The sequence below is a fragment of the Urocampus carinirostris genome, chromosome 16 (assembly GCF_059441175.1).
Source record: "Urocampus carinirostris isolate Australia breed hairy pipefish chromosome 16, RoL_Ucar_1.0, whole genome shotgun sequence".
Lineage (NCBI taxonomy): Eukaryota > Metazoa > Chordata > Actinopteri > Syngnathiformes > Syngnathidae > Urocampus > Urocampus carinirostris.
Genome location: NC_142364.1, coordinates 33,998,842 through 34,025,342, shown reverse-complemented (window position 1 = coordinate 34,025,342; position 26,501 = coordinate 33,998,842). Strand labels below are relative to the sequence as shown.

The 26,501-nt window shown below is 40.6% G+C and overlaps 1 protein-coding gene across 3 annotated transcripts in view; it reads right to left on the bottom strand.

Moving 5' to 3' along the window:
- dcc (DCC netrin 1 receptor) overlaps window positions 1–26,501 on the bottom strand; it is a 409,358-nt gene that overhangs the window by 273,248 nt on the left and 109,609 nt on the right. For all 3 annotated transcript variants that reach the window (XM_088355706.1, XM_088355707.1, XM_088355708.1), the window contains exons 3-5: window positions 15,478–15,765; window positions 4,718–4,868; window positions 2,131–2,267 (exon numbers count right to left, since the gene is read on the bottom strand). In XM_088355706.1, coding sequence (XP_088211832.1) covers window positions 2,131–2,267; window positions 4,718–4,868; window positions 15,478–15,765 — 576 coding nt within the window. The remainder of the gene's footprint in view (window positions 1–2,130; window positions 2,268–4,717; window positions 4,869–15,477; window positions 15,766–26,501) is intronic.

Genomic DNA, 26,501 nt, shown 5'->3' with positions numbered 1-26,501 from the left:
CACATTGTACTTTTCCTACCCAATTATGCACAGTTAAAAATTGTACCTTGTGTGATAAGGTATCTACGAAATAATGCAAGCATATTTTGTGCACGTGTGTGTGTTGTCTGTAGTGTAACTGAATCTCAACCCACGAGCAGCCAAGAGTTAGACAGATAAATGCAAACATATTTTATTTATAAAAGCCTCCTGAAGCAAACACAAGGTTTACATTACATTTTTTATGAGTGTATTTGATTTTGGATGTGATTTTATTTCCTCCCGGTATACTTCAGAGTGCAAAAGAAAATTCCCCCAGGAGATATAAAGGGTGATTTTTTTCATTATTATTTTTTGCTCGAAATGTTCTCTCTTAGGGGCCGGTCACACAGCCGTTTACCCCCGTGAAAGGCTGTGTACCCGCGCTCTAAAGAATTGAGCAGCGCAAAACTTTTTCGCGCTGCCACCCGCGCACGAATTTCCGACCGCGTGTTAAGCACTGCTGTATCTCGTCTGTATGGCGATCTCAAAGCGTCCAATAGCGTCCGCCTCACAGGAAGAAATTTCTGGCCGTGATTCAGCCGCAAACGGCTGTGTGACCGGCCCCTTAGAATGTGAGTTTCCCATGTTTCCCATGAGTATTCTTCTTTCCTCCCTTGGATGATTTTTTTAAGTGGCACGTTTTAGTTTTTTTTTAACACTGGGTATTTATTCAACTTATGGTTTATTATTATTAAACAGTAATCATTATCTTTATTGTTTTTGAACGAGGATTTTGACTTTTTGTTTGCCTATTCGCAAGCTTTTTTTCAATTTTGTAACGGTAAAAGCATTTTTGTTTTTAAAAACATGAAATTAAAAATTGGTGTGCCACTATTTTATGATATATCCAACATTTAAACTGTATATTTCTATTTAAACTTTACGGAAAACGGAATGATAATTTAAGAATATGAAAGCAGGAAAGGAGTCATTTAGAAAGATTTGGGAACATGAAACCCGACAACACATTTCGATAATAATACCATTAACACATTAAATCCCCTGTTCCCTGCATTAAAAAGGTTTGCGGGTGGAGGGATTTCACACGTGTCCTGCTTGTTTTTAGTTATTCTAGGTGGGAAATGGTGAAAGTAAGAAAAAGACTGTTTCAAATACAGTCCAAATGCCAACACAATGTATATATATATATATATATATATATATATATATATATATATATACATATCCATCCATCCATTGTCTTCCGCTTATCCGAGGTCGGGTCGCGGGGTCAGCAGCGTTAAGAGGGAAGCCCAGACGTCCCTATCCCCAGCCACCTCTTCCAGCTCATCCGACGGGACCCCGAGGCGTTCCCAAGCCAGCCGAGAGACATAGTCTCTTCAACGTGTCCTGGGTGGCCCCCGGGGCCTCCTGCCGGTGTGACGTGCCCGGAACACCTCCCGAAGGGAGGCGTCCAGGAGGCATCCTTATTAGGTGCCCGAGCCACCTCAACTGGCTCCTCTCAACGCGGAGGAGCAGTGGCTCTACACCGAGTCCCTCCCGGATATATATATATATATATATATATATATATATATATATATCTCATCTCATCTCATCAGCTGCACCGCTTATCCTCAGTAGGGTTGCGGGGGTGCTGGAGCCCATCCCAGCAATCATCGGGCAGTGGGCAGGGGACACCCTGAACTGGTTGCCAGCCAATCGCAGGGCACACGGGGACAGACAACTCACTTGCTCAGTCACACCTAGGGACAATTTGGACCGGCCAATTCACCTGAAATGCATGTCTTTGGAATGTGTTGAAATGTGGGAGAAACCGGAGGAAACCCACGCAAGCACGGGGAGAACATACAAACACCGCACAGTAAGGCCGGGAGCTGGATTTGAACCCACGACCTCAGAACTGTGCCGCACACGCGCTAACCACTGCGCTGCCGTGCTGCCTGATATATATACAGTATATATATATAATATAATATAATATAATATAATATAATATAATATAATATAATATAATATAATATAATATAATATAATATAATATAATATAATATAATATAATATAATATAATATAATATAATATAATATAATATAATATAATATAATATAAATATATCCCTTTGTTTGTGATGTGTGTCATTTCTTACCTAGCACACTCAGTTCTGCACTTGCTGTGATGTTGTGGTTCTTGTTAGTAGCTGTACAGGTAAAACTGCCCGAGTCGTCATCAGTAACACTTCTGATGATCAGATTACTGCCAGCCAGGAGAGAGTACTTCTTATTCCTACAGGAAAAACAGGATCTGTGTTATTTTATGGTACTCGTATATTGCATGATTAAGTGTTTGGCGTCTGCTCTATTATGGTTCAACTGTGCTGTTTAACATTCCAAGTGCCATAGATTATACATGTACCAGAGCAGTAGTAAAGTAAAAAAAAAAAGACAGCGGTTGATTTTCTTTAGTATTTTGTTATGTTAATGATATTATGCATGATAAAAATATTAATATTAACAATGAGTATTCCAATGTCAAAGTCAAGTTATTTTTTCAATGCTTTTGAGCTGTGCAAAAATGGAAACTAAAAGAAAATATAACAGTTTCAACATATTAGCTAATACAAAACAAAACAACTAGCTACGAAAAGTTAACTTTTTTGCGGAAATAAAATCATTCAAAAGATGATTAAATCAACATCGTACAGCTCTTGTACTTCGAATAAAACGGTAAACTAAATCAAAGTTGTTTCTGTGACTTGAATAGAAAACAAAGGAGTAGTCAGCTATATCAAAGCAGGAAGGTTTCTTGCTTGCGCTAACTGATTATATGTGTCATGATAAAAAGCCAAACCAAAAGATAGACATCTAGCGTTAGAAAACCTGAACATTTTCCCGCAGCAACATCAGTTGCTTCAACACCAGCAACAATGGCTTGACGCGCTCCCGGAGGTGCTTGCCAGTCAGCTGCACACATCGGCGGATAAGTTTCCACCTGCTCCTTTCCCCCGGTCAACCGCTCGTCCTGGGACACCCTTGGCTGGTTAAGCACAACCCTCGCTTCGACTGGCGGACGGGGGCGGTTCTGGAGTGGGGGCCTAAATGCCACCGAACCTGTCTGCACACAGTTTCTCATCCTATCCGCTCCAGGCCCCTTCCCGCAATGCCCTATCTGTCGGAGGTTCCCGTCTGCTTGCCTGATTCGCCTGTCTGCCCTTCAGACTCGTCTGTGCCTGCCATGCCCGTCTGTCCGGCTGCCATGCCTGTTTGTCGGCCTGCCATGCCCGTTTGCTTGCCGGTTTCGCCTGTCCACCTGCCAGCCCGTCGGCCTGCCATGCCCGTCTGCTTGCCTGTTTCGCCTGTCTGCCTGCTCGATTCATCGTCTGTCTGCCCGCCTGACTCTTCGTCCACCTGCCAGCCCGACTCTTCGTCCGCCTGCCTGCCCGACTCGTCGTCTGACTGCCTGCCCGACTCATCGTCCGGCTGCCTGCCTAACTTGTCCGTCTGGTCGCCTGTCCGCCTGCTCGTTTCGCCCGCCTGCATGCCTGCCCACCGGTCTCGGCGTCTGTCTGCCTGCACGCCTGGATCGCCCGTCGGCTTGTCACAACGCTGGTCTGTCCCGTTGCCTGCCTGTCCGTCTGCCTGCTCGCCTGTCTCGTCGCCCGTCTGCGACATCCGGCTGCGACACCTGCCGGTCCGCCCAGTCTCCTCCGGATGCTGCTTATGCCACGCCCCCTGATGCTGACGATGGATTACTTATGTTTTTTGTGTTCCTACATGCTGAATTACTTTTTTTTTTTTGGTGTTGGTACTCATTTGTTTATCTTTTTGGGACTTCTGGAGGCGTCCCTTGAGGGGGGGAGTTGGGTTGTCATGATTACTGATGCAGGACACCTGAGTCTTTGTTGGCGCCAACAGCCGTGGACGCTGATTGGCTGCTTCCTCTTTTTTACCCCCCCCCACCTTCCTGACAACACTCGTCGGATCGTTTTGTGAACCTGCGCTACACGCTAGGCGAACTTTTGTGACTTCTGACCCGTTTATGTTTTTGCTCCTCTGCCCCGGCCATCGACCTGTTTGTTCTCGCTGTCAACAACTACCTCTGCTCGACACGGAAGTGCCACTTCCGCGTTCCTGCTATCTCCCACCCGTGACCGCCGATCATCAGATCGGGGATGCAAGTCCTCTAAATAAAACTGAGTAAAACAAACGCAATTGGGTCCGTCTCCGTTCCTGGTCTGTGACATATAGCGTGCAAAGTGATTCTTGAACATAAAAATAATCTTTGACAACCTTTATCATAGCCAGGTTTTATGAACAAAATATGTCTGCAATTTTAAGCTCTGCATTCTATTATTTTTTTCATCTTATTACACACATATTGATTCCAAACTGCAGCAGATAATGCATGGCACAGTTTGAGGTAATTATTTTGCATTTTTCTTGTACAGTATTGATAGTACACAAATTAATAGGTGTCTTGTGTCATGTACAGTATATACCCACTTGAAGGTGAACGTAAGAAACGCAGAGTCTGCAAATAAGAATTAGCATATCAAAATAACTATAATTTATACAGATCACAAAATCAACAAATCTGATAAGTTAGGAGTGAGGCTACATCTTGAAATGAATGCAATTAATGAAGGAATCTATTAAGTGAACAGTGTATAATAAACCCTATTCGCTTCAAAATTCCGCATATGTTTTGAATAGAATATGAACAGCTACTGTACATACCAAGTCTGGAGCAGTTCTTCACCTCTCCGCCATTGGATGTTAGGAGTGGGGTATCCAGAAGCAGAACATTCCAGGACAGCGTCGCTTCCTAGCAGAGCAGTTACTCTCATAGGACGCTGGAGAAACTGCAGGTTCCGGTTAATGCCAGGCTCTGAATGAATGACAGAGAAAACTCCTGTCAGGACAATACGGGACCAAAGGCGCAGGTTTGGTCCCGGCGTTCGTGTCAACAAAGCTCATTTTAGTGATCACGCATTATTGGTGTTGACAAAACAATGCATGCTTGATATTGGTGGGGAAACGTACCCTCTCTCCATGCCAAAACCAGGGAGCGCAGTTGCTGTGTTTTGCGGAAACGTGGCTCACGTTTAGCATTCCGGACGCTAACGTGTAGCCACCCGGAGCTACCCGGAGCTATCCGGCTTCAACGCCGCTAAACAGAGACACGAAAGCCGGGGGGAATCGGAGAGGAGGTGGACTTGCTAACACGAGGTGGCGTATCCCTATATTTTCACAAAGAAAATATTTCTATCTGCCGAACTTTTGGACTGGCGTGACGTCATCCACTCCGCTACAAGCACCCCTAGGGCATCATGTTCATCTGTTAATAAACAACGGGGTAGACTGCTGGAAGTGTGAATTTCCCTACGGGGATGAATAAAGTATCTATCTATCTATCTATCCATCTATCTATCTATCTATCTATCTATCTATCTATCTATCTATCTATCTATCTATCTATCTATCTATCTATCTATCTATCTATCTATCTATCTATCTATCTATCTATCTATCTATCTATCTATCTATCTACTTTACACCAACAACAACAGCGGGGAGATGATGGAGGTGCTGTATAGGAGTTACCATTGAAAGCAGTACTGTTTCATGCAAGGGAGAAAACCCCAAACCCAAAAATTGTCCTGGAGAGAATGGATGCCGCCAGGGTCTACTTGCCCAAGACACACCAGAGGAAGTTAAGGGATCCATAAACCATGAACCAAAAATAAGATAGGATAGAATAGAATAGAATAGAATAGAATAGAATAGAATAGAATAGAATAGAATAGAATAGAACACTTTATTGCCATTAGTAACAACATAGCAGACATTGTTTGCAACAAGATTAGACATGGCACTTCAGGATGAACAAGATCAACACCCATTAAAGGCTTAAAAAAGAAAGATTAAAGAATGTCAGGATAAATAGGCAAAAATATTTACAAGGTCCCTAGGTGTGAATGAGCAAATGAGTTGTCTGTCCCTGTGTGCCCTGCGATTGGCTGGCAACCAGTTCAGGGTGTCCCCTGCCCACTGCCCAGAGATAGCTGGGATGGGCTCCAGCCCGCCCGCGACCCTAATGAGGATAAGCGGTACGGCTAATTAGATGAGATGAGATGAGATTTACAAGGTTGGAGACTCTCCTATGTCGTAAGTGCAATTTTTTCCATAATAATATAAATATTGTCATGATTTGCCAATTGCCCTCACCTGCGCTCACTCATTCAGCCCCAGCTGCCACTCATTCCCTAATTAGTCCTCCTCCTATTTAAGCACGTCATTCTCGTTCACTCCTTGTCTGTCCACCAGCGAACATCCGCACATGCAAGGCAAGCACTACTTGACTCTGGCTCCCGTTTGTCCCGACCCATCCCCTGTTTTCTGTATCGATCCCCTGTCCTTGGCCTCCACAATCATCTACGGTTACCTGACTTGGTTCCGATCCCCGACCAGGCTTCGTTCTCCTGTCCCGGCTACCTGACTAGCTTCCGATCCCCGACCACACTCCGTCTCCCGTCCCGGCTGCCCGGCTTGCTTCCAAACTCCGACCACGCTCCATCCTCCCGTCCCGGCTGCCTGACTTGCTTCCGATCCCCGACTACGTTTCGTTCGCAAGGGCTTACTGCTCCCCCTGCCCAGCGAGCACCGGGTCGCTGTTGTTTTTTCCTTCCGCCCTGACTTCCCCCATCTTTTGATAAAGCATTGAATGAAATGTTACGCATTTGGGTACCGGTCGTGACAAATAAAAGTAGCGCAATAACATTTAGCAGCTTCAAAATTCACATATGTCGGTAAATCTTAAAACAATGGCCCAGTTTGCCCACCCCTGTCCTATACAATACCCTTTTTTCAATACAACTGGTAAGATATGTATTTTTCACTGATTTGTGCGCGTGCTGACAGCCTGTTAGTCCCTGTTCAAAGGGACCAGTATTGCCCTCCAGAGGGTAACTGGTCAAAGAGGTGGTGGCCGGAGTAAGAGGACTCCATTATAATGTTGTTGGCTCTGTTGTGGTACTCTCTATTTGTGAATAATACAATAACTAGAGAAAAACCTGCCTGTTTTAAAGACTTTTCAATATAAATGTTTTTTTTCATTGGAAAGAGCAAGCCCAAGTGGATTTTATTGTCTTTGTCACATCAAAAATAGTATCACTTACGTTCTGTAATTAACTTTGAGTTAAAGCAACTTCAAATGTTTTACTGTAAGAGCAATGCTTTGTATGTATGAATCAGATATTTACCAGCTTCCAACCAAGCTGTAATTACATGTTTACACAATATGATAGATTTTGTTGTTACCAAGATAGTTGTTAGAGGCAATGGTTCGAAAGCAATTTCCTGTTCATTAAATTAGATGAGATCCTCTGTTCAGCCTTTTCAATTGAAACAATAGTGCGGGCAAAGACACAAAGTGAGGATCAACTCTGTCCGTAAAATAAAGATCAAAGATTTTAGAATACTTGAGCTATAAACATATGGCCGTTTATGATTCGTTTATCACTTACAACATGTGTTGTTACCTACCAAATGTGTGTGTTAAAAACAAGCTCAATGTGAATTTGTATTTCCATTATGTGTTGCAACAATGAGCTACATAGTTATTGTTGAACTTTAGTGTTGCATGAAAAATCCTTAGTCATTTTATTTGATAAGATTAGTAATGAATGAGAACAGGATGCCAAAATAATGCATTTTCACAACAGTCACTAATGTAAAAAGGTGACATTTCAATGACTTTGCAGACTAATTTCACACTATTCAGTAAGTATTGTCATTGCTTCTGATTTTAATATCTAATGCATCCACAGCAAATTGTCTTGTTTTCAGATTGTGAATTGTTACTACAAGTAATAAAACATATTGACAAAGATCTGCTGTATTCTATCTATCTACCCTGGTCATATCCCTCGAGAGGGGTGACCGACAGCAAGACAAACACACACAAAAACAAAGAAAATAAAAAAAGGGAAAAAGTAGCAAAAAACCCTCACTAAAATTTTTGGACCATGGCCAACCCTAATGCCCTAACACCCAAACAAGTTAAGCACCTCGGCACCCAAGTTGGTCATGCTTTCGTCCCTCCATATGAAACGGAACACGAGAAAGCGGCCATGTCACTCAGTTCAGGGTGACACAACACACTCTTCTGTTCAACAGCAGGGCCCGACAGCTTTCATTGGTTAACCCCTGCCGCATCATACAGGTGCCCTGCCCATCCCTTAGAAAGCGTCCAAACATCCTACTTTCCTTTCACAACACCTCTCCACTCATTCCTATCACCAACAAGAGCTCGAGCTTCTATTATATTTAGACCTCTTTCCTTCACTGCACTCATAACACCATCCACCCACGTCAATCGCGGCCTTCCTCTTGGTATCCTTCCATTTACTTCTGCACTGTAGATCCTGTGTTGTCTAATTTTGAAAAAAGTTACCTAGTCCAAAAGCCACTTTATTATGTTCTCCGTGTGCAATCTATAAATTCTCCTGTTTGGTTTTTCTTTTTGTCTAATTAGCCTGACATTCACTGACCCAGAACAGTTTCAACACACAATATAATAATACTACTACTACTACTACTACTACTACGACTACTACGACTACTACTACTAATAATAATTATAATAATAATAATAATAATGATGATAATAATAATGCAAAAAATAAGTTGACAGGAATTACAAATATTGACACATTTTTGGTTTGGTTTTCTTTCGTCACAAGAATTTAACACATTCATCTGCAAAATCAATTTCAATTCTTTAAATCATTAACTGAAATGATGTCAAATTATTTAAAACATACTATAAAAAAAAAAAAAAAAAAAAAAAAATGAGACTCCTGGGTTTCAACACCCCCCTGCGGAACTGGCTGCTGGACTTCCTCTGTGACAGACCCCAATCAGTGCGGATAGGTCAGAACAGTTCAGATGTCATCTACCTCAGCACGGGCTCCCCCCAAGGCTGCGTCCTAAGCCCCTTGCTGTTCACCTTGATGACACACGACTGCGTCCCTAGGTCCGCCACAAACCACATCGTGAAGTATGCTGACGACACAACAGTGGTGGGCCTCATCAGGGATGACAACGACCTAGCCTACAGAGAGGAGGTGGAGCAGTTGGTGGGCTGGTGCAGGGACAACAGCCTGGTCCTGAATGTTGACAAAACTAAAGAGATCATTGTCGACTTTAGGAAAAACCAGCCCAACCATGCCCCACTTTGCATCAACAACAAGGCTGTGGAGGTTGTCAGCAGTATCAAGTTCCTAGGGGTGCACATTACAAACAAACTCACCTGGTCCGTGAACACTGCATCACTGGTTAAGAGGGCACAGCAGCGCCTGTACTTCCTGCGGAGGATGAGGAGAGCCCACCTGCCCCCACCCTCCCTCATCACATTCTACAGGGGCACCATAGAGAGTATCCTGACCAGCTGTATCTCTGTGTGGTGTGGAGGCTGCAGCGAGGACAGCAGAGAAAATAATCAGGACTACACTTCCCTCCATTCAGGACATTGGCCAGAAGCGCTGCCTATCCCATGCTAAGAACATTACCGGGGACCCCTCTCACCCCCATCATGGACTGTTCACTCTGCTAGCCTCTGGGAAGAGGTTCTGCAGTGTGCGGTGCAGGACCACCAGGCTCCGCAATAGTCTAGTCCCCCTGGCCATTAGACTGTTAAATGGTCAATCTAACATATAGTTAACTTAAATCTAAACGGCTGCTAATCTGACTTTTTGCACTACTGGCAGTTTTTTATAGCTTGCCACTCATTGCACATTGCTCTCTGCACTATGGTAATTACAGCGTTATTGTTACAGTGTTAATGTTACTGTGTACCTGACTTGTTAACCTGACTGCCCATTTTGCACATCTGGTTAGCTACTCTTCTTGCACTATCGGCACTATGGTAAAATACTATACGTAGCCAATTACAATACAACTTTATTTATATCTGTACATTCAAGGAAACTGTGGGGGTCAGATGCATCGACATTTCGTTCTGTATACACGTGTACTAGAATGACAATAAAGTAGATCTGAATCTGAATCTGAATCTGAATAAATATAAAACAGAGGACCACAATGGAGCCTATTCTGCAATAGGCTGTTGGTGGGCAGTAGGCAATTGAGAGCCTGAATAGGTTGCCATATCATTGCAGCACACATGTCTATTCCAATAAAATAAAAGTGTCAGCAGTGTTTAATGTGTGTTTAACAACTTTGAACAAAGGTCCATAAACCCAATCAAGCTTGGCCAAGGACAAAATGTAACCATTAGATTTGACTGTGGTAAGCTGTAATTACAGTGACATGTAATTTAAAAAATATATTTAAAAAATGATGTTATCCCATTGGTTCTGGTTTTTGCACTTTTCTTTTCACATACCTGTCAACCTCAGCCAATCACATATTAGTGATTGCAATTGTTCTTATTCAGCGATAACACACCTTGTAAACACAACTAGGCACCTATTTAGTCACAGCGAGACAGACTATATGGAATACCGGAACAATATTAGCAATCTGCAAACACGTTGTTTTCTGTAGCCAGTGACCAATACATTAGTGACAAAATGGGTAAGACAAGATCTTCCTGAAAAAACAACTTGTTATTTTATTCTCCTTCAAAAATGATTATACCACGTACACAATTTGAAATGTTCAAAAAAAAAATCTAGAGGAACATAAAAGTTGAAAGGTATATTTCCGTTACATTTCAGCTGTTTTGGTTTGATTCTCTTGATTTATGTTGTTTAACTGTTGTAACAGCAATCCATCCATCCATCTATTATCTGCTCTACTTATCTTCACTAGGGTCGCGGGGCTGCTGGAGCCCATCCCAGCTATCTTCGGGCAGGGGACACCCTGAACTGGTTGCGTGCCAGTCACAGGGCACACAGAGACAGCCAACTCACTTGTTCACTCACACCTAGGGACAATTTTTACGGGCCAATTAACCTAACATGCAGTTAGATCAGTATCAGTCAATACTACCCTGTATTTAGTTGGACTAGACCAATACCAAAATTCCAAGTAATGCCTACCTCTACTATGATACAATGTAAAAAAAGTTGTATGTGAGCTTATAATAATCGTTGCACAGCACGTGCTGTGCATATCATTTACCTATATTAACCTACCATCCAAATGACAACGTTTATTTAATGCAGTGCATCCTGTGGAGAACGATGCAACACGCGACTACTCTGTTGTAGGCTACTGCCTCGAGTTTCATTACAGTATTAATGAATTACAGTATGTTTCATTTCTTTGATAAATTTAAAGAAATGCAATAAGAAATCCATTTCTGGATGTCATTTTCATGTTAATAATTTGAAAAAAAAAACACAAAATAGAACGTGCATAATGTGCCCTTAAGCTAGGCAACAAGATGATAAAACGTACCATGCGTTCATTAAAAATAAATAAATAAATAAATAAATAACAACAACCTTTGGATAAGTAAGTAAAATCCCATTAATCACACAATTCAAGTCTAATGGCATTTCTAGGAAAAACATTTTTGTATTTTTTCACTATCAATCAATACTATTGTTTCTGCTTGGATCGTATCCATACCAGAATTCCAAGTAGCGCAAACGCCTTTCAAAAACAAGACAAGATAACCGCCATCATGCTTAAACCTAACCCCAAAATTACACCTCTTTCTCTAATTGGAAAACATGATGCCACATTCATTATGTGAGGTATGCACACAGACCTACTTAATTGAAGTCAAGCCCAAGGACATGAGACAAACACACAAAGACTCTTCAGTTTCAAGTGATAGGTGTTTGCCCTCAGGTAATCCCTCAGGCTGCACAAATCTACAAAGCAGACGCTTCAACAGAAAAGAAGTTTCATCAGCCCTTCTGGGGCAAAAGCACCATCTTAAAAATAAGATCATATACAAAAGATAATTATTGGATAAAAATGTCGAATTTCAAAGTTTTGACAAAACACCCGAGTGTGTGATATCTTCACATACACCACATAAAGCAAAAGGGGGCCCTTGGCAGATGTGGAAGGAAATGTGTCTTTTGTGCTGACAGAGCCCTAAGAACAAATGGTTTTATTTATATATTGTAATATATGTGTTAGCTTGGCAGTAGGTTCAATGAGTTTCACTTGTCTATATGCATGGTTAAAATATTTTTCAATATCTGTAGATAAATGTTTCATTGTCCCTTCCATCCATTTGACACCCCTGCTTTAAAGAGTATTGTGAGTACTCTTGTTACAATCCTGTGTGCGTTTGTGTGTGAAGGCAGATTTAATTCAGACTGAAAACTTGGCTGCATTCCTGGATTAAGATTGACAGCTGCCGGCAAAATTAGCAAACAAGTGTCTCAATTGTAACAAAATTTGCAGGTTTTTTGTAATGGAGTGTAAGTGGTTTAAGGTTTTGTTTCTCATTTGGCAAGTTATCTCTGCCATCAATTTGCTTCACATGCTTTGCTATGAGAGACGCTTTGATATATACATGTCAGTATTATGGTGTTTGAGAAGTGCTGGTAGCTGTTTGGCTTAGGTTGGTAGGGAGGTAGGTTCCTGTTGTGTGTCTTGGGAAAGTACAGCCTGGTGGCGCCAATAAAAGCCTGAAACAGCCCAAGCCCGACTGTTTAACTTGATTTGAGGGACCAGGCCCAAAGTAGACCCGAATTTTAAAATTTTATTTTTGAGGAGATTTTGGCCGGCTTTGAAAACAACTCCCTACTCCCCAGCCGCCCCAAACACGGACAGCACCAATCAGCCGTCCCGGCACCAATCAGAGGTCACCGATCGGCCCCAGCGGCAATGATCGGCAGTTCAAGGCACACACCCCAAGCAGCGTACATGCTTCCCGAATGTTCCATGAAGAAAAAGAAACATACTATAGAATAAATGATGAGTAGATAATTAAAAATATTTAAATGTTATACCAAACCCGGCCTAAAATTTGGACCCGGGCCCAAGATCTTACCTCAAGTAGGTAGGTAGGTAGATCAAATATTGTGTCCTTTCAATAATTTCAATATCACTTTTATTGGAGAAATGTTTACCGAAGCTGTATACCGTAATTTCCAAGATGATGCGGCTAATGTAGGCATTTTTCTAATGGCCACTAGGGGAGCATGAGCAGAAAAGAGCTAGACAATTGGAAGATGCAATAAACAATTAGCAATAAACATCCCAAAGGAGTTTAATAATAATAATAATAATAATAATAACTTCCTTGTATTGTCATTCTGTGTAACAATGTACACAGAACGAAATGTCGATTGCACCTGACCCGTTGTAGCGAGCCGATGCAGCCGCAGCCAACAGAGGGCGCCGCCGACCACTTTTTAAGTCTTAGGACACGGAACTGCCCTTATTACATTAATACAATGAGACTTTGACATGGAAAAAACAAATACTTTTTTTTTGCTGTAACTTGTCTTGGTGTGTTGCTGTAACTTTTACTAGCGTTTTTTTCCACCACGTTTTTTTTGTGTTGCTGCTGTGTTTTATGCTCTATTGCTTGTTTTGCTGTGTCTCGGTGCCTTTTTCCCGTGTGTGTTTGTTGTTAGAACTTTGGAAATTCATAACATGTGCACATGCGGCTTGTAGTCTGGTGAGGGTTATGTATGTACTTTTTTTTCTTTAAAAAATGAAAAAGGTGTGGCTTATAGTGAGGTGAGGCTTATAGTCGGGAAATTAGTGTAGTATTATTTGAATAAGAAGCAAAAATAAAAACACACATACGAATGATTAGATTTGTACGTGCATTTTTTGGCATTAAATAAAACTTAAAGTTAAAAAAATTAATAGTGTTTAGGTATCGGTAACAGATCTTTAGAGGCAGGATTACGTTGGTCTTCATCCATGTTCAATACTGTAAATCTTTGTAATATGCTTTCATAAAAGTTGACTATTATTGTTCGTATGACGCCGAGTGCTCAATAAATACATTGCATGCATTTTTATTTATTTTTGGTGAAGCACATTTAATTATAAATGTTAAAAGAAAAGGCGGTATGGTGCCTGACTACTTTGTACATCCACATCATAGTTCAGAGATCCCAAGTACATTTGCAGCTACTGGCCTCATGTGTGGAGTTTGCATGTTCTCCCTTTACTTAAGTGGGTTTTCTCCATAAATCTACCACATCCCAAAAACGATGCACAGAAGGTTGACAAGTGGTTCCAAACTTTCCCTAGGAATGATTATGTGAGTGAATAGTTTTTGTTCTTGTTTCTAAGTGCCCTATGATCATTTGGCAAGTCCAGGGTTTCCAATGTCTACTGCCAGGATGGCTGGGATGGGCTCCAGCACCCCTGTGACACTTTCAAGTATAATTGTTTGTATATTTAAGGAACATTATTATAATGACCCCAGACATGAGCAAATCCAAGGGAGTAATTCTGCCATGGACTGAGGGGACATCTCCCCTGCCAATATTCTGTAATCATTGTTTTGTACTCACAAATATAGAATAAAACCACCAAACTCAAGCCCTTGTGTATCTCCATGCACACATCATCTCATATCCTCTTTCACTTATGAAATTCTATAATTACAGTACAGAAGTACCTCTACATACAAGCGTACTTCGTCCCAGGATCGTGCTTGTAGCTTGAATTGCTCATGTAACGTGCAAACTTACCCAATATTAAATGCCTAATTACAAAAATAAAACTTTGTATTTTTTGCCTGTTTCAGTTTTTATTCATCACTTTAGTATGCCCTTTTAGCTGGACTTGCAAACTATCACTTTCAACCGGTTTTTTGAATTAAAAAAGTTATCCAAGGTCCACTTCCCCTTCAAAATGGATGTGTTTTTCCTTCCAATGAACGCAGCAACTTCTTCCCACTTAGCCAGTGCCCCTCTAATTTCATTTGTGGATGCCAGATTTGCTGTTTTTTCCTTCTCTTCGAAGTTTTTTTTTTTTTTTTTAATAATCTTCCTTGGCAATTATTGAAGCAAAGCTCTGCATAAATTCGTATGTGGCTTTGTGATCAGCACTCGCTGCTTCCAGATTGTACTCCTTGGCTTAGTCACTCAAACGAACAATGTGCTCATGTGTTTCTATTATTTCTTGTTTTGTTTTAATTGTCATCATTATCTTTTTTTTCTCAGGCACCCTACAAAATGTCACAAAAAGGAGATGCTATAAAGTATGTTTAAAGAAATGGGATCAGAACGAACTTGCTGCAGAATACAGGTACTCTACATGTATAACCAAGGGCGCAGAATAAGGTGCCCCACATGCGCAAACTGGACCAAGCGGATGGCGGTTTTGCGTTCACAAGCGCTGAGTGGTCTCTAGTGGTAGCCCTTAGGACTGCTCGTGTACTGGGTTTTCCTTTGTAAAGCGAGGTAGAATTTTGTTTAAAAAAACAAACTCCTGTATGTAACTTTTCCTGTGTAGGGTTATCACTGAATTGAGCTTTTTTATATGCTACGCACCTGTCAATAAAGTAATTTGCATTTTATCAATGGTCGGTTCACCTGGGAGCACTCGCAACTCGGCATCTGTCCCCGTCCTGGTGCTTCCGGGGTTGTCGGCCAGGCATCGATACGTGGCTGAGTCTGGAGGCTGGACACGGCTGACCTGCAGCGAACCGGACGGCAGAACCGCCAGGCGAGATGATGGGTCAAATGTCAGCGGTAGATCGTCTCGGTTTTTCTGCCAGCGAATGACAGGCGTCGGTTCTCCCGAGACCTCGCAACGCAAGAGTGCTGTGTCGCCGAGGTACGAAGACACCGACTCTGTGGGGATGACGACTTTCAAGGGGCCTGAAGAAAAAAACAGACAGTACCGTTCACAAAATATGTACAAAATTGAGTATTTAATAGTCTTTCAGCACTACCTCATGGGACCTGTTTCACAAAGGAGGTTCAAAAAGTGAGATGCACTACCCTGATATGGAAAACAGTACGAATTTGGAATATAAAAAAAGAGAGGCGTAATGAAAATAATGAAAGAAGCAAGCAAGGAAGCAAACAAGGAAAGAAGCAAAGAAACGAGCAAAGAAACAAGCACGGAAAGAGAAAAAAGAAGAAAAGAAGCAAGCAAGGGAGCCAGCAAGTAAAGAAACTAAAGAAAGAAGAAAAGGAGCAAGGAAGGAAGCAAGCAAGGAAGAAAGCAGGAAGCAAGCAAGGAAAGAAAGAAAAGAAGAAAAAGGCAAGCAAAGAAGGGAAAGAGAGAAATAAATGATGAAAAGAGGATATGAGGAAAAATGATAGAAAGAAAGAAAGAAAGAAAGAAAGAAAGAAAGAAAGAAAGAAAGAAAGAAAGAAAGAAAGAAAAAGAAAGAAAGAAAGAAAGAAAGAATGAAAGTAATTAAATTGCTATGTTTACCAACTGCTAAACAAGTCTGCACAATTAATTTTGTCACAACTCATACCCGCCAAAAACAATGGGACATATTTGTATTTACCTACAAGGTACAACTAAATGCTGTTACTCTATGGTGGCAACGTCTCAAGTACGAGGATGCTGAATTTGTCCTCATGCAGATAATTTTCCTTTCGTATATACTTGCATCGAAGCGATATTTAAAACAAAAAAATAAAATACTCAAATCAGGGCGTCATCTTTTGCGCATATTTGGTTGTGTGTCACCAGTAGTGAATGGTGAGTAGCGAGTGGGGAGGGGCCTATACAGGAACAACAAACCAACTCAATCGATGGGGCAAGCCTTAACAATTAATCTACTGTAAATAAAAAAAAATTAAGTTCATTTTGCAATACACGATGCCTGGAGAAAAAAAGAAAACATCTCAATCAGTACACAGAAATGTAGAAAGAGATATTTGAGTAGTTTAAAGCCTGGAGTCAACATTTATATGCAGTGTCTCGCCTAAGTGTTTGTTTTCACAGTTCTCAGCATTGCAGAAGCCAAGAACAAAAAGGGAGTTCACTGCTTCTATAGCTTGGTGTACACATTTTCTTCTATTTTATTATGTAGCTATTTTAAAGCATTTTCAGGGGGTTGGGTTTCTGTGCGAGTATATTCCGTCATTTTTAACTACTTTGTTACGTTCAGAGTAACCGCTACTTTTTGGTATTTGTAATTTTGGGGGGTTACTGAGTTACTTCTTAAATGACATAACAGGTAACTATTATTAATTATTGTATTTTCCAGACTAAGTCTCTCCGGAGTAAAAGTTGCACGAGTCAGAAAGTCCCTAATGAAGAAGGAAAAAACATATATAAATTGCACTTTGAGTACAAGTTGCATTTTTTGGAACATTTATTTGTTAAAATCAGACACCAAAAAAAGTCAAGTCAGGTCATGTTTATTTGTTAGCCCTTAATCACAAAGAGGCTGCACAGACCAAAGACTATTGCAAACTACAGACTATTATGACACCATCCCCTCAACAAAAACCTACATGAGGGCAAATAATACACATTTTATCAATATAAAATATAGGTTATTCATATGCTATAGAGTAGAAGTGTGCTTTAAGCTTAGATTTAAACATTTCCACTGAGGTTGCACATGTCACATGTCATCTTGAAAGGCAATTTAAAATAAAAATAAAATAGAAAACAAAGGTATACTAACATTAAACATACGTGCATATCTCAGACAGGCTTGTTAGTAACAATCTAAAATATTAAGAGTTATTCAGATGATAACTCCGGGATAAAGAACATGCTTACCAGACCATCAACTTCACTCCAAATCACTAATTCCAATCAAATATTCATCCTCTGTCACTTTTACTGGTAAATAAAACTCCTCCAAATTAGGGACAATAAGCCGCTTCCTTCTTACGGTTCAAAAAAGGTCCAACGACAACAAGGCAAGGTTGAACCAGGCCTAGAGCACCCTCTTGCGGTTTAGTGTGAAAATAAAATGTGACGTGATATAAGGTACCGGTAATAAAAACGAAAAGCCCAATGATATATTTGTCATGGTTGCCATGGCGCCCACTTGGCCGCGCCCGTGTCTGTCATGGTTGCCATGGCGCCCACTTGGCCACGCCCGTGTGTGTCACGGTTGCCGTTGTGCCCAATTGGCCCTGCCCGTGTGTGTCACGGTTGGCCCGCCAGTGTTGTGCCAGCTGCGGCTTGTTTAGAGATTGACTTTCTGTGTATATAAAGGTTAGCGCTCTCTTGCTTCAGTGTCAGCCCGTCAACGAACTTCTGCCCCACAAGACGTGGGTTATGTCCTGTTTTCCTGTGATATCTGCAGCCCGGTATTGTTCACGTTTATTTTTGTACTATTTAATTTCAGGTTCCAGTTTTGTTTTCCGTCTAATCTGGTCCTGTGGTTAGTTTCTCCAGTTTTGGTTCCCATCTAGTTTCTCCTGTTTATTTTCGTTACCCTGATTCGTTATCGATCTCGTCGGTCTCTGACGTCCTGTCCTTCTACGCCAAACCGGCTTCTTTTTTTTTTTTTTTTTTTTTAACTTTTTATTTCTCACACCAATTTTGACAGAGGTTTGATTCCACCATCTTACATCAACACAAAATATATACACTTGACACACTCATAAATAACAGAAGGAACAATAAAGAAAAAAAAATACTATTAATAGAAAAGAATAAATGTTCATACAATACATCCATACAAAAATAAATATATATATAAAAAAAATAATAAATAAAAATATACACCCAAAAAGAAAAAAAAAAAAATAAATAGATAAATAAATAAATAAATTAAAAAAAAAACATAATAAATAGGGGGAGGTGTTTAGACATCAAGTAAAATTTGTGTGATAGGCTTCCATCTTTTCTCGAATTGGTCAAGTTTCAGTTGAAGTCTTGCAGTGATTTTTTCCATAATGTACATTTGCTTTAATTTGTCTCTCCATTGTTTTATGTCAGGAGGTTGTGGTTTCAGCCAGGAAACTGTGATCATTTTCTTTGCTACCAGAAGCATTACCCTTAGTATATATTTCTGTTGACCAGATAGTAATTCTTCTGGCAAAATTCCTATTATGTGAGCCTTTGGGTCCAACCGCAACTCCCAGCCAGTAATTAATTTTATTTCTCTCTGGATACTTCTCCAAAAATTTAATATTACAGGGCAATTCCAGAAAATATGCGTAAAGTCTCCGACCCCCCCACACTTACGCCAACATAGATTTGAGGTATTTTTATATTTTGAAGTGATAGAGGGTGTATAGAAGAATCGCATTTTTACTTTCCATTCAAACTCCCTCCATGTCGGGCTGTTGGTTATTTTGTGTCCCTCTTTCAATGTTTTTTTCCCATCCGTTGTCTTTTATCGCTACATTAGTTTCTTGTTCCCATTTTTCCTTAACTGCCATGTCCTCATTACTGAGATCCATTCTCAGGGCTTTATATAGTTTTGATATAACCCCCTTTATTAATTGTCCTTTTGTATATGATATTAATAATTCCTCTACCTTAGTTGGCTCCTTACATATTTTCCCCCATTCCTCGTGTTTCTGGAGGTAATGCCTTAGTTGCAAATATTTGTAAAAATCATTTCTGGGTAGGTCAAATTCTTGTTGGAGTTGTTCGAATGATTTCATTGCCTGTGCTTCCAATACTTGGGTAATCAACATCAGTCCTTTTTGGGCCCATTTTTGAAACCCTACCTCCATAGCCCCAGGTTTAAAGTCTGGGTTTTTCGCTATTTTGGTAGCCCTATTCACAGATCTTGATATTTTTAATTTTTTTTGTATTGTTGACCAAGTTTTAATAGTTCCTTTAATCCATTCATTCTGGATTTTTAGTTTCTTCCACCTCGTGACTGATATGTATGGTAACGATTCCACAGGCATATTTGGACAAGATCGCTGCTCCATGTCCACCCATATCGTATCTTTGTCTGTAGTAATCCACAAGATGAGTGCTTTAATTTGAGCCGCCCAATAGTAATATTTAATATTGGGTAGGTCTAGGCCCCCTTTTTCTTTAGGAGCTAACAGGGTTTTGTATTTTATTCTAGGTTTCTTGTTTTGCCAAAGGAATTTTGTTATTAATTTATTTAACATTTTAAATGTGGATGCCGGAATCAGAATTGGAAGGGATTGAAACAGAAATAAAAGTCTTGGTAATATGTTCATTCTAATTGTTTCTATCCTTCCGATAAGACTTAAGGGCAAAATTTCCCATTTTTCCAAATCTTTCCTTATTTCTTTTATCAACATTCCATAATTTGCATCAAACAGCTGTGTGGAATGTGGTGTAATGGTCACCCCCAAATATTTAAACCCTTTATTTGTCCATTTAAAATCAAATCTTTCAATCACCTCTGTTGGACATTTTCCTGATATCACCATTGCTATTGATTTGCTCTCATTATTTGAATACCCAGCTACTTCTCCATATATTTTAAGGCTCTCCAACAGTGGTGGTATTGATAACGAAGGTTCCTTCAGCATTACCAACAGGTCGTCTGCAAACAATGATATTTTATGTTCTGTTCCTCCTTCATCAAATATCCCCCTTATTTGCTCATTGTGTCTAATTGATTCTGCGAGTGGTTCTATGCTTATTGCAAACAAGAGTGGGCTTAGACAATCCCCTTGCCGGACTCCTCTTTTGATATCAAAGAAATCTGAACAGTGACCATTTACTCTAAGACGAGATTTAGGGTTTTTACAGATTATTTTCACCCATTCAACAAATATTTGAGGGAAGCCAAAAGCTATAAGTGATTGATGTAAGAAGCTCCATTTCACCCCATCGAAAGCTTTTTGTGCATCCAAGCTCAGTAACATCGAGGGTTGGGTCTTAGATTTTGTGCTCGTAATTATGTTTAGTGTTCTCCTAATATTGTTTGCACCCTGCCTTCCCGGAATAAACCCTGTTTGATCATTTCTAATTAATTTCGCTATAAATTTCTGCATTCTTTTTGCCAGTATGCTTGTAAGAATTTTTAGGTCATTACAAAGTAAACTAACTGGTCTATAGCTTTCACACAATATTGGGTCTTTTCCTTCTTTGTGCAAGACTGTTATGATGGCTTCCGACCATGATTTGGGGGGATCTCCTATTGTTAGAGCATAGTTAAATACTTTATGCAGTACTGGTGTTAATTCTTCCTTAAAGCTTTTGTAGAACACCCCCGGGAATCCATCCGTTCCTGGTGATTTATTTATTTTTAAGTTATTTATTGTATCTTGTATTTCCTGTTTTGTAATGGGGCGAATAATTTCTAATGTATCCCCCCCTGTTAGTGTTGGTAAATGTAGTTTTCCTAAAAAGTTTTGTGCAGTGTAGTTATCTAAGTCATTTTCAGAGTCCTTGTATAATTCTTTATAATAATCTGCAAATGCTTCTGCTATACCTTTGGGTTTTACTAAACATTGTTTAGAGATAGGATGTTTTATTTGTGATATAATTCTATCTGTTTGGGCCTTTTTAAGTTGGAAGGCTAGCAGTCGACTGGCTCTATTGCCCATTTCATAGTATCTCTGGTTCACAAAGCGCAGAGCCCCTTCTGCTTTATTTGTCAGAAGTTCATCTAATTTGCTTCTGGTTGTTTTTAATACCTGTAATCTGGATTCATTTGGTGTTTTTTATGTTTCTCTTCTAGTTCCTTAATCTTATCCTCCAATTCCTTCTGATTCTTTAAGCATATTCGTTTCAGTCGGGACGATATTTCAATTAATTTCCCCCTTATTACAGCTTTCCCTCCTTCCCATAGTATTGATGGAGAAACCTCATTGTTGTCATTGATTTGGAAATATTCTTTTATACACCGTTTTATTTCCTGTACTACGTTTTTATCTGAGAGGAGAGATACATTCATCCTCCAATACCTAAAATGGGGTTCATTGTCTAAATTTAGTTTCAAAGTAATTGGAGAATGGTCACTTATAGTAATATTCTCTATACCACACTCTACTACTGTATGCATATGTTGTCTTGAAATGTAAAAGTAATCAATTCTCGAATAGCTGCCATGCGGGTTTGAATAGAAAGTATAATCTTTAGTTTGGGGATTCTTCTCTCTCCATGGATCTATCAATCCCAATTCTTTAGTTATGTTATTCAACATCCTCGACCTCTTTGTATTTGTTCCATGTACTGAAGGATACTTGTCCACTTTGCAATTCTGTACAGTGTTAAAGTCACCTCCTATAAGTAACATTCCCTTCGCACAGTTGGTTATTAATTTAGCTAATACTTGAAAAAATGTCCCATTTTCCTCAATTGGTGCATAAACATTCATTATTGATATTTCCCAACCGGCCATTGACCCTATAATCATTATATATCGCCCCAGATTGTCCTTCACTTCTTTTTCGACTTTAAACGCCACCCCTTTTCCAAGTAAAATTGCTACTCCCCTCCTTTTACCATAGGATGCGTAGAACACCTGGTTCACCCATTCTCTTTTTAGCTTCTTATGTTCAATCTCTGTCAAATGTGTCTCTTGTAATAAGGCTATTGAGCTCTGCAATGTCTTGAGTTGATTCAATATCTTCTTTCTCTTGATGGGGTGGTTTAGCCCATGTACATTATATGAAACAATACTTAGATTGCTCATGATTTGTATTGAGTCCCACTGATTTTTGAAGCATACAAAAACACTACATTAATTACTAACACCTCCATTGAAAAAACAAACCCAATTACTAACAAACATATTGACAAGCACACATAATTCCCCACCAAAAAGAAAAAAAACACACCCAAAAAACAAAAACCCATGTCTTCCAAGAGTCCAATCGGAGAGTTGTGGCTACCCTCCTGGAAATATGCACTCAGTGCATGAACAACTTTTGTACCGTCGTCCATAGTTATAACTAACTAAATATTTTAGCGTAGCTCTATGCCAATATATATATATATATATATATACACATATATTGATTTAATTTAAAGATAACAATTTTACTTGGTATTTTACTTACTTCTAACTTGTTGAATTTATAATAGAAAGGGCAGATATGGTCCTTACTCTTTCACCCCAAATCCGAATTTGGCTTCGTTTTGCTCCATGAGAGCTTGTAAATCACCTTCTATGATGGGGGTGTTCCTTTGTCTTCCTCTCAATTCCGGTCACTGTGGTCCAAATGTTCTTTGACAACATCTTTTGCAGTGTTTCCGTGTTGTCCTCTTCCACTTCGATCCCCATTTCTTTTAGCAATGTTGCTGCCTCCATCAGTGTAGAGAATGTTCTTATTCCTGAGTCCAAAAACATCTTCAGCTGGGCGGGATATGGGGATTGTGCCTTTACGTTCTTTTCCTTTAACTTTTTGATAACGTCCCTTACTTGTTTCCTCTTTTTTTGGATTTCTGTGGTGTAATCTTGGTTGAAGTAAACGGTCTTGCCTTCGTACGTTGTCTTCCGCTTCCATGCTTCTTTCATTACGGATTCTTTCACTATGTAGTCGGTGAAACGTACGATAATTGCCCGTGGCAGTGCTTTACCTTGAGACTTGTTCACCAGTGAGCGGTGTGCCCTCTCAATGCGCAAATCCATATGTCCTGTTGTCGGAATGTTCGATTTAATAAAGTTTGTTATGAAGCCGATTGTGTCGTTCCTCTCGGCACCCTCCGGAATGCCATGTATTCTAATGTTGTTGCGTCGTGATCTCGACTCCAAGTCCTCACACTTTGATGCTAGTTTGGCGGTTTGTTGGAGCAAGGAGACTGTTAATTGTTCTAGTCTTGACGTTCGCTCTTCCGTGTTAGCATGTAGCTCCTCCATGCTTTCCACCCTCCGCTCCAGCAACACAGTGCGCTCCAGAAGCTCTTCGATGCTTTTTTCCAGTCTTGCCATAGAAATCTTGTTCTCACTGGCTGCTTCAGTGTGTTCTTGCCGTAATTTACGGATTTCATGGAGGATGGCCGAGTCACGTCCCTCGTCGACCGATGACATTCCTTCTGCTCCCTCGATCTTTTTCTCCTTAGCGCCCTTTTCCTCAACAAGTTTCCCCTTCTTGACCATGTTTTGTTGAAGAATTTCTCTTTAATATCAGTCACAATTTGTACCCTTTCTGTCTTTCTCCAAGTAAGTATTACATTACTCTTTAGTGATTTTTGTCAGAGCTACTTTCCTTGCTGCCGTCTACCTCATTGCGCCACCGGAAGTCCAAACCGGCTTCTTATGTGCATGACTCCCCATTTCCCATAAAATAAAGGGCTTGTGTGAGAATGTCACGCGATTGGGTCCTGTGTCATTTCCGGTTCCGGGTTATCGAGTGGCGGGAATTTTGTGTTGCTCACGTCGTCGCGTCTACGAGATTGTTTCAGATTCCTACTATAGCAGAATTCTGGATTGAGACTTTTTATCTTGAACAGTTGAAAAGTTTCGGGTAAGTATCTCGGACGATTGGCGCAAGGTAAGTGCCGCGCACAATTGTTTTACAGTCGGAAGCTGCTGCCGATCGTTGTTGAAGGGCATCCCCTCCCACGGCTGCTAAGACGCTCTTTGGCATCCGACGCTTACAAGTGAGTATGGGTTGCTGTAAAGGTTGCTCCCGTGTCCGTAGGCAAGTAGCCCTTCTAGAGGGACGTGTCCGTGAGCTAGAGCAGTTTAAACGGAAAATGTTAGGTGCCTCGGACACCACTGCTAGCGTGGGTTGTAGCCCCCTAGCTAGTCAGCCCCCTAGCTAGTCCCACTCCACCCCGGTCTACTGGCTCCCGCACCCTAGTTATAGGTGACTCCATCACCCGTAACATAAAGCTTAGCACCCCAGCCACGGTTATGTGTATTTCTGGGGCCAGAGCATCCGACATTGAGGCTAATTTGAGGGAGCTGACGAGCAAACCTAGACACCAGGACAGGGCTAGCTACACCGATATAGGCATTCACGTCGGCTCTAATGATACCAGAATGAGACAATCTGAGATTACAAAGAAAAATATTGCTAGGACCTGTAATCTCGCCAGAAAGATCAGTCGGCATCGAGTAATTGTCTCTGGCCCCTTGCCTGCGAGAGGCAATGATGAGAGGTTTAGCAGACTAGTCTCGCTAAACCGGTGGCTGGCAAGTTTTTGCAATCAGAAAGGATTTAGGTTTGTGGATAACTGGCCTGCTTTCTGGGGCCGACCTGACCTGCTGATGAGAGACAGCCTTCACCCTAACTGGGAAGGTGCTCTCACTCTTTCTAAAAATATAGATTACTGTTTAAGCCTTCCATGACAGGGTACACTAGTGCAGGCCAGGTCACAGGTGATTAGTGAACCTGTAACCATGGGTGTGGAATCTGTAACGCTAGAGCTAACTAGCGCTATGCTCGATTCATGCAATTCATAGTTTTTGTAGTTTAGAGCGGTTTACTGACTGCACCATACACCCTGATTTATACTCTTCTATAGGATCTTCTTCCATGCTTCTTACCTCTGTTTCTCCCTTGTTAGGTGAGGAGGGAGAAGAAATAACATTATTTTCTACCAATAGTCATCCTGCTATTCCACCTGTCAACAATATTCCTGTGGTATGGAATTCGGGCCGCATCTGCCGTCATGCAAGGCACAAGACCGCCAGTATAATCCTGAGGAGGTTACCACTAAGGTTGCCATTAAGGTTCAAAACTCGCGAAAGGTTTCAACTCAGTCCACAGTGCTGAAGCTTGGCGTTCTGAATATTAGATCACTAACCTCCAAGGCTTTACTTGTCAATGACCTTATTAATGAACACAATCTTAACCTTATTGGCCTTTGTGAGACCTGGTTAAAACCAAATGAGTTTGTAGTGTTAAATGAGGCTTCTCCCCCTAACTTTGTGAGTTCGCACTTGGCACGACCATGCAAAAAAGTTGGAGGTGTTGCTCTTATATCGGAATATAAGTTGAAATTTACTCCTAATACACCTACTAGTTCTAAAACGTTTGAAGCACTTGTTATGAGGTCCTTAATGTCAACACCAATTTATTTAGTTGTTGTGTATCGCCCACCTGATTTTTTGGAAGAATTTTCGGAACTGTTAACAGACTTAGTAACCTATGCCGACAATGTTGTAATTATTGGTGATTTTAATGTTCACATAAACTCGCCATCAAATTCACTTGCAATTGCATTTAAGTCACTGATTGATACATTTGGTTTCAATCAAATAGTCGATGTGCCCACTCAAAAAGATGGGAACACTCTAGATCTTGTCCTGACCCGTCGCGTAGTAGCCTCAAATGTTACAGTGTTGCCGTATCCTAATGCCATCTCTGATCACTATCTTGTTAAATGTGAGGTGCTGTTTAATATTTACTGTGAAAATTTAGGCTTTAGCAGTCGCAATATCCGCCCTAAAACGGTGTTAGCCTTAAAAGAATTATTACCTACGGTAACTGCAGCCTTCCCTTCGTACACTGGGTCTGTTGACTCACTTACAAACAACTTCAATACTGCTTTGGTTGATGTTCTTGATTCTGTGGCGACCCTAAAGTATAAATTCCGACCCAAGAAGAATACACCTTGGTTTACTGAAGGAACTAGGTTACTCAAACAAAATTCAACAAAAATGGCGCACTACTAAGCTGGAGATTTTTCGACTGGCCTGGTGTGACAGTTTGCTGAAATATAAAGTAGCTCTTGCCTCAGCTAAAGCATCGTTTTTCTCTAAGATTATTGTTAAACATAAGAATAA